Source organism: Rutidosis leptorrhynchoides, chromosome 5, assembly GCF_046630445.1.
Source record: "Rutidosis leptorrhynchoides isolate AG116_Rl617_1_P2 chromosome 5, CSIRO_AGI_Rlap_v1, whole genome shotgun sequence".
NCBI lineage: Eukaryota > Viridiplantae > Streptophyta > Magnoliopsida > Asterales > Asteraceae > Rutidosis > Rutidosis leptorrhynchoides.
The window spans coordinates 437,933,129-437,940,737 of NC_092337.1; the positions used below are offsets into that span (position 1 = coordinate 437,933,129).

At 32.9% G+C, this 7,609-nt stretch overlaps 2 protein-coding genes across 2 annotated transcripts; one reads left to right on the forward strand and one right to left on the reverse strand.

Annotated features, from left to right (window-relative positions):
- Positions 1 to 751: 751 nt before the first annotated feature.
- LOC139848106 (serine/threonine-protein kinase SAPK3-like) lies at positions 752 to 3,797 on the forward strand. Its single transcript, XM_071837840.1, has 9 exons — positions 752 to 1,053; positions 1,686 to 1,760; positions 1,865 to 1,966; positions 2,119 to 2,172; positions 2,256 to 2,348; positions 2,443 to 2,535; positions 2,607 to 2,711; positions 3,163 to 3,261; positions 3,354 to 3,797. Exons 1-9 carry the CDS (start codon positions 931 to 933, stop codon positions 3,636 to 3,638), a joined length of 1,029 nt encoding a protein of 342 aa, XP_071693941.1. The 5' UTR covers positions 752 to 930; the 3' UTR covers positions 3,639 to 3,797.
- Positions 3,798 to 4,640: 843 nt separating this feature from the next.
- Positions 4,641 to 6,784, reverse strand: LOC139847429 (small ribosomal subunit protein eS1). The gene is made up of 7 exons (XM_071837101.1): positions 6,686 to 6,784; positions 6,514 to 6,561; positions 6,307 to 6,412; positions 5,550 to 5,687; positions 5,286 to 5,471; positions 4,991 to 5,191; positions 4,641 to 4,888 (listed from the first exon to the last, which is right to left on the reverse strand). Exons 1-7 carry the CDS (start codon positions 6,694 to 6,696, stop codon positions 4,796 to 4,798), a joined length of 783 nt encoding a protein of 260 aa, XP_071693202.1. The 5' UTR covers positions 6,697 to 6,784; the 3' UTR covers positions 4,641 to 4,795.
- Between the last annotated feature and the right edge of the window lie 825 nt (positions 6,785 to 7,609).

The following is a 7,609-nucleotide window of genomic DNA, read 5'->3' on the forward strand; positions in this document are numbered from 1 at the left end:
CAAATTTTACCCTAGAAAAGAAAACATATTATTACTCACTAGATCCTTTGAATTGAGCTCGTTTTCTAACTTCTAAGCTACTACTAATAACAACTACTGTAAAACTTAATTTAACTAACAATGACCCTTAATTTATAAATTATATACTCCGTAATTAAAATAATTAAGAATACTGTATAATGGTGTATCCTATCGAATACATGCATAAAAAGCATAATGATCGCATAAAATTACCATCAGAAGCACTGAGAACAACAGTTTTATGAGACTGTCCGCCTACCGTTCTCCGCTGTACAGGCTGCTCCGTCATGCGTAAGCCCTGAAGGACGCCTAGCGCGTAAGCCCTGGCCGGAGAACGCCACTTTCAGCATAAATTTCGGATCACAAGTAACAGAACGTATCATCATCTGACACGTGTCCCCGAACAATCCGGTGGATCTGACACTATAAATAGACCCATTGGGTCGTCATTTTACACAATTCAGACACTCTAATAAATTTGAGAGCAGAGACTTCACCCCTCTCTCTAGCACTTTCTGTCACTAGAAGTCATCCGGCTAGCAATTCTACGCTCTACGGACGACAGATTGATTAAGCCACCCCACAAGTTTCTGTACTTGTAAACCGGATCTGCAGGATTATTTTCCAAGAGCAAACATCAATCGGCAACACTCGCCCACCTAAAGCTAGATTACTTCAAGTATCGTGTTTTCTAGTATAGTGTTTACATACTAAGCCTTACCTCCTCAAATAGGTGTTAACACTGTACTTCCCAAACCCCAGTTTATATTGATGTCTTGATTTAAAGCAATCATCTTCTGTTTCAATTCGTTTCATCTGGGTATAGTTTAATTTGACTTACTTTTAGTGGGTTTTAATATTAAACACATTTTGGGAGTTCATTGAATTTTCTTGAGGAATTTGTTTACAATGGAGGAAAAATATGAGCCATTGAAAGAACTTGGTTCTGGGAACTTTGGAGTTGCAAGGCTTGTTAGAGATAAAAGGACTAAAGAGTTGTTTGCTGTCAAATACATTGAAAGAGGCAAAAAGGTATCAACTTTATTTTTATTTTTTATTTTTCAGTTAATTTGATGGATAGGTTGTAATCTTTATTTCTTTTTCTTTGAAACTGGCTACTGGGTTTTTGTTTGATTCTTTTGTACATGTAAATTAAAGAATAATAAAAAAAGTTCCCATTTTTCATTTAGGAATTTTTTTTTCTTTTGCTGAATAAGATGATGAAGAGCAAATAGTTTTCTTGATTTGATTCTTTGATATTTACAAGATTCACATTGTTGAGTTGATCTTCTTTTTGGGTAGAATTTTGTTGATCTCATAGTAGTTTAAGTAAAGTTTCATAAAAATGGAAACTTTTTTATAGGCTAGGGTTTGACCCATCTCAAGTCAACCATAGATCACACTTACATGGACAGTGTAAAACATTAATTCATGAGATTAAGGTTGATAAAGACTTTTTAACAATTTTAACTTGGAGATGATCAAGTAAAGGGCATTAGGAAAACGTAAACTGAGTTACCTGCTATGTATAGAGATTGACTAAATAGATCACACGTACATGGACAATGTAAACCTTTGCGTTTATTGTATACAAGACTGACTAATTCAAGATGCTGAAACGGATCTCGTACTTTTGGAGGCTAATTTTTATTTTCTTCTTTCAGATTGATGAAAATGTTCAGAGGGAAATCATCAACCACAGGTCGTTAAGGCATCCAAACATCGTTAGGTTCAAAGAGGTAAGTTTGAACTTTCAGCTTTTGACTCATTTAGAACTAAAGTTAATAATTCAATTACATGAAGATAAAGTTTCTTAATTTCCACATTTATTGCTAATTTGCAGGTCTTATTAACAAAAACACATTTGGCTATAGTCATGGAATATGCAGCTGGTGGTGAACTCTTTAGTAAGATCACCAGTGCTGGCAGATTCAGTGAAGATGAGGTTTAAACATTTATCTTCTTTATTATTATTATTTTTTAAAATTTTTAATTTAATTTCAGCAACATAACTGCCAATGTGCAAGAATTACAAGTGAGAAATCTTCTTTTTTTAATTTTAATTTTTTTTTTTTTTTTTTTTTTTTTTTAATACAGGCTCGGTTTTTCTTCCAACAACTTGTATCAGGAGTCAGCTACTGCCATTCCATGGTGAAAATGATAATATCTATTTAGCAATTCGAGTTACGAAAATGTACAAATTGTTTCTTAAATGATTATTTATTTGTTTTCAGGAAATTTGCCATAGAGATCTGAAACTAGAGAACACTCTCCTAGACGGGAGCCCAACCCCACGTCTCAAAATTTGTGATTTTGGTTATTCAAAGGTTTACTAATACTGTAAATGTCATCGTTTTAAGTAAAGTTTGCATTTTATATATTTCCTTTTTTCCATTTTTATTTTAATTGTGTTTTGGGCAGTCTGGTTTATTGCACTCGCAACCAAAATCTACTGTTGGAACACCTGCTTACATTGCCCCTGAGGTTCTATCTCGAAAAGAATATGACGGAAAGGTAATTTTGTTTTAAGTAGATTATCATTTATTTTTTGTTGTAATAAACAAGTGAAAATGGTTTTGTTTTAGATTGCAGATGTTTGGTCCTGTGGGGTGACACTGTATGTTATGTTGGTTGGGGCTTACCCTTTTGAAGATCCCGAAGACCCTCGAAATTTCCGGAAAACTATTGGGGTGAGATATCTTTGACTGTGGGGTCTAATATTAGTATAATAGTATTAGTACTTTCCAAAATTACTGTCTCGCTTTGACTTTTTTAAGTATTTCTTATATAACTTTGACTTTAAATATTTTTGTTTGTATAATATAATATTTGATTTGATGAAAGCTAAACCAATGAAAACACATTTTAAAACCGACTCCATTCATATAATTTTCATCAAATATTATATAGCACAAGCAAAAATATGTTAAGTCAAAATTTAAAAAGGACTTCGAACAAAACTAGAGAAATAATTTTTTCTGTTACATTACTGTTTCGGGCTTGAAATGTACATTATACTTCTGAAGAATTCGATGGATCTTAACAGAAGATGAAGTTTGGAAATACTAACATTTGACCGACAAAGTCAAACAAAGACTTGATCTTAATAGTAATTGTTAACATGGTTATGATTTTTAACAGAGAATTGTGAGCGTTCAGTACTCGATTCCAGATTACGTGCGTGTTTCTGTTGAGTGTAGACACCTTCTTTCTCACATCTTCGTTGCAAATCCCTCCAAGGTAAACCTTTTGTCTGAAAATTACGTTTCACTTTTTTATTATTATTACAATACGAATATTCATAAGTGAGGTTTTTTTAAATGTTATTTTAGAGAATCACAATAGAAGAAATAAAGAAACATCCCTGGTTTCTGAAGAACATACCGAAAGAGCTAGTTGAAGGTGAGAAAACAAACTATGAGAATGCAAGTCGTGATCAATCACTGCAAAGCGTTGATGAAATTAATAGAATTATTCAAGAGGCGAAGGTCCCCGGGGAAAGTTCTACTGCTACTAGTGTGCAGGCCCCAATTGGTGGATCGTTAGATCCTGATGAGGAGGAATTCGATTTGGAGAATGAGATCGATTACAGTGGGGACCATTCTGGTCAAATTTGAGGATCTGTTTCGGCCTAAGCTTATTATGTGTAACAAGTTTGTGTTGTTTGTATTTACTAGACTGGTCTTTCATGTGATCAGATAATGTTATGTTGCAATGGACAATAAGTTTTTAAGGTAAGGTATTCAGTTTATGATGGATATGTCAGAGTAGATTATACCAATAGTCATTGTATTTGACATGAAATTACAATAACCGTCTTTATTTTTGAAAACTCACAATAGTCCATATGAATTTTATGAAATTACACCAGTCACTTTATCTTTTAAAATTGCAAGTTTAGAAACAGGAACGAGCGTCGATCATCCAAGAACTTATCTAGAATTGTACGTTTATAGCCTATGGTTTATTTAAAATGTGCGTTAAACGTCCCTTCTATAAGTACATTTTAAAAACTTAAAGACCAATATACATTGTACAATTTTAAGTAAGTCACACACGATCAATGTAAATTTTACAAAATAAGGACGGTTGGTTTGATTTATCGAAAACCGTAGAGACGACGGACTTACACTACCAAATCAATCAAGAATGTAAGTGTAATTTGCAAAAGATAAGAAGACTAATATAAAGTTATGTAAACAAGAGCTATCGCTATAGTTTACTATGTCAAAAGTTTACATTTACATTTACGGTTTATTTTACAGAAAATCGAATTTGATTGTTGTTTCCAACATGTGGTTTAGTATTTCAATTTTTGTTGTTGATAGAACTTGAACATGAGAAGATAACAAGTTAAAGAGGGGAAATTTTGTGTAGCATTTGATTTAACCAAAAACACAATTTCCTCACTTCAATGAGCTTATGTAAGTATTCCAGTAATACTTTTAATATGATAAAACCTACATAAAACAAGGATTTATGAAAGCTGTAACCTATTTTAAATCCTCTTAGATCATATAAAAAACGACATCATTCATGTTCTTGATTCCAGCTTTAAAGGAACGGCGTGATTCAGTTGCTTAGCAAGGGTGATCAACAAATATATAATAAAGCATTAATTGAAGTCAAAAAGCATCGGCAAGCTTTTATTATGCTTCAAATATTCTCAAAAACACAACTACAAAATTCCATATCAAATTTAAGAACAATATTCATCACTAATCCCAGAAACAAAACCAAGATTACATATAAAAAAAAACAACATAACTCTGATTTAAGCACCAATAACCTCAGTTACTTCTGGCACTGCCTCCTCTGCAGGCCTCTCCATCTTAACACCTACATCATCTGAATAATCACCATGAACCTAAACCAACACATAAAGTTGTAAAATTTAGAAATATGATAAATGTAGACAGCATTCTACAACAATATATAAAATAAAATAAATATAAAAAATATAACTTGCCTCCATTAATTTCCCAATATCAAACTTTGGTGCCTTCAAGATCTTAACTTTGCGAATAAACACATTTTGTAGCGGGTAAATGCTAGACGTAGCTTTCTCTATCTCGCGCCCAATCGACTCCGGAATAAACTTCTGCACCAGCTCTTTAAGGTCACAAGTTTGTGCTTGGGTCACCATAATCTCCCTCATTTTGCGACGAATCTAACAAAAAACATAAAACCTTAACAACCACAACTTAAAGAAACACAATTCATCAAGAACACAACTTTAACTTTTATGTTCCATAAATGCTGACCTGACGGATCTGGCTAGATTGTGCATAGCAGGTCCTTTTCACCTGGTTAGCACGCTTTTTGGTGAAGCCAATGCAGAACATCCTCAAAGTGTAGTTATCGGTGGTCTTAACATCAACGTGTGCCTCAATCAAAGACTGCCATTTCTTCACTAGAGATCTCAATTTGTCTGTTGTGAAGTCCATGCCCTAAAAAAGACACACAAAGGTTTAGTTTAATATGAAGAGTTGAAAATATAACAAAGAAACTTAAAAATTGATTCGTACCCAAAATTGAGTCAAGACGTTCTTTCCTTGAACATCTTCGGCTCTCAAACGGATCTTTCTGAAAGCATGATCCTCATCATTTTGAAGGTCAGCCAATGATACTTCAAAAACACGATGTTTGAGACCTTCTGAAGCAATCTGAAAATAACAAACAAATAAAAAGAACAACTTCAGTTTCTAATGCTCAAGCCATCACATGTGATGAATACAAAGAGGACAGAAACAAGCAGTTAAAAAGCGCAAAAGAATATAGTCTAAAATGACTTGTCTAATACAATTGCAACCCAAATCCACTTAAATTCTATGTGATCATTTATATTTTCACAGGTCAAGAACTACAGACCCCTGTTGAAACTTAAGAAGCCAAAAAAGTGTACACTTTTCAACATCTCAGGGCAATACAGCATGAAATATTATAAAATGTGGCATATGTGGATCATTTTATCAAAAAAAACAAAAGTTTATGACAACATCATGTAAAGATGTATGTTCAACAAACATTTCTACGTTCCTTCAACTAACAAGTCCTTACATGCATTTTAACAAATTTATACTAAAAGTAAATTCAATTGCAAAATCAGCAACACTTATTAAGTTCTTAGGTTTATAATTACATACATTCATTTTAACTTAAAGATCAAATGCAACGTGTTCAATAATCAGAACAGTAACTAACATATATATAGCTTCCTAAATGACAATATATTAAAGTTTCTATTACCAAATCTTTACAAATACATAAGGAATAAAACAATACCTTTGTACCCTGAGTACGTGAAACTAGGGTTTTGCCAACATTTCGAGTGCTGAATAGCGATGGTGCTTTGATATCATACCAATCCTTCTTTGAGAAAGGATCAGCTCTGTTTCATTAACAAATTTACATTAATTAATTATTAATTATTTAAATATTTATAGAAAACAAAACAAAACAAAAAATTAAATCAAGTGGAATAAAACTAACGCTTTCTTCTTTCCACTCTTCTTTCCCTTTGAAATTCTCTTGTTCTTTCTGCGAAGGATTCGAATTGAATATAAAAAAGCAAATAATACGAAGACAGAATTCATCGCATGAATACAAAGATACAGAAAATATATTTATAGATATGAAGAAATTGATTACGTAGAGACATTACCCGACCGCCATCGTGAGTGTTGAGTGAAGGAAGAAAAAACAGGGGAGACTTGAGGCTGCGGTAGTAGATGAATTGAAACCCTAGTATTTGATCCACTCAATACCCTAATTTATTTATATGTTCTTATTTATATATATATGTTTCACTTAGCCCCTTATTATTTCATGCATTTTTCATTTGGGGACGGATATTTACTTTTCGCAAATTTTAAATCCGACCGTTAAGTTATGTCAAATGTTTTGCTCCGTAGACTCCGTACTAACTTGATAGGTTTTGGAAATTATTAGAAACCCCTTCCTTTGATAAACCATTATTAATAACAAGCGGGACCCCCTTAACCCCTCTGTTGTCGCGACACCGCATTAGTAAACTTTAATAGGCTTGCACTCCACACCCCAATAACTCTATGTTAAGACCCAATATAGAAAATAAATGATCATCAACTTCAAAAGCTAAGTCAGTTTGATAAAAGGGGTTCAGGTTTCAAGTTTAATTATTCAACTGAATAATTAAAGGAGGTTCGCCTGCAATGAATCCGTGCTGCACGCAAAGTGGGTAGTCGCTCCGGAATTAGTCAGTTCAAAAAAAAAAGTTGGACCCATTAATAAAAAAAAATTATTCAACTGAATGTTGTCTATGTCATTCTCGGGTGTTTTGTGGTAATCTTGAGGATTTTGGATGAAATTTGGTGAGGTGAGCTGTAATTCTTACCTTTAATTATATATCTATTCGTTTGCTACAACTTAATTGTAATTCTTACTATCTTTTACTCTAGCTTAATTGAGGATAGTTGAATTTGTTTAGTAGTTTACCATGACATTTGTATTAACTCACATTTTTTGTGAAGTTAAAGATACTTAGGTAAGATATTCCTTCTCGCAAGTAAAATGAAAATGTTGAAGCAATAAATGGACTAAACGTGTA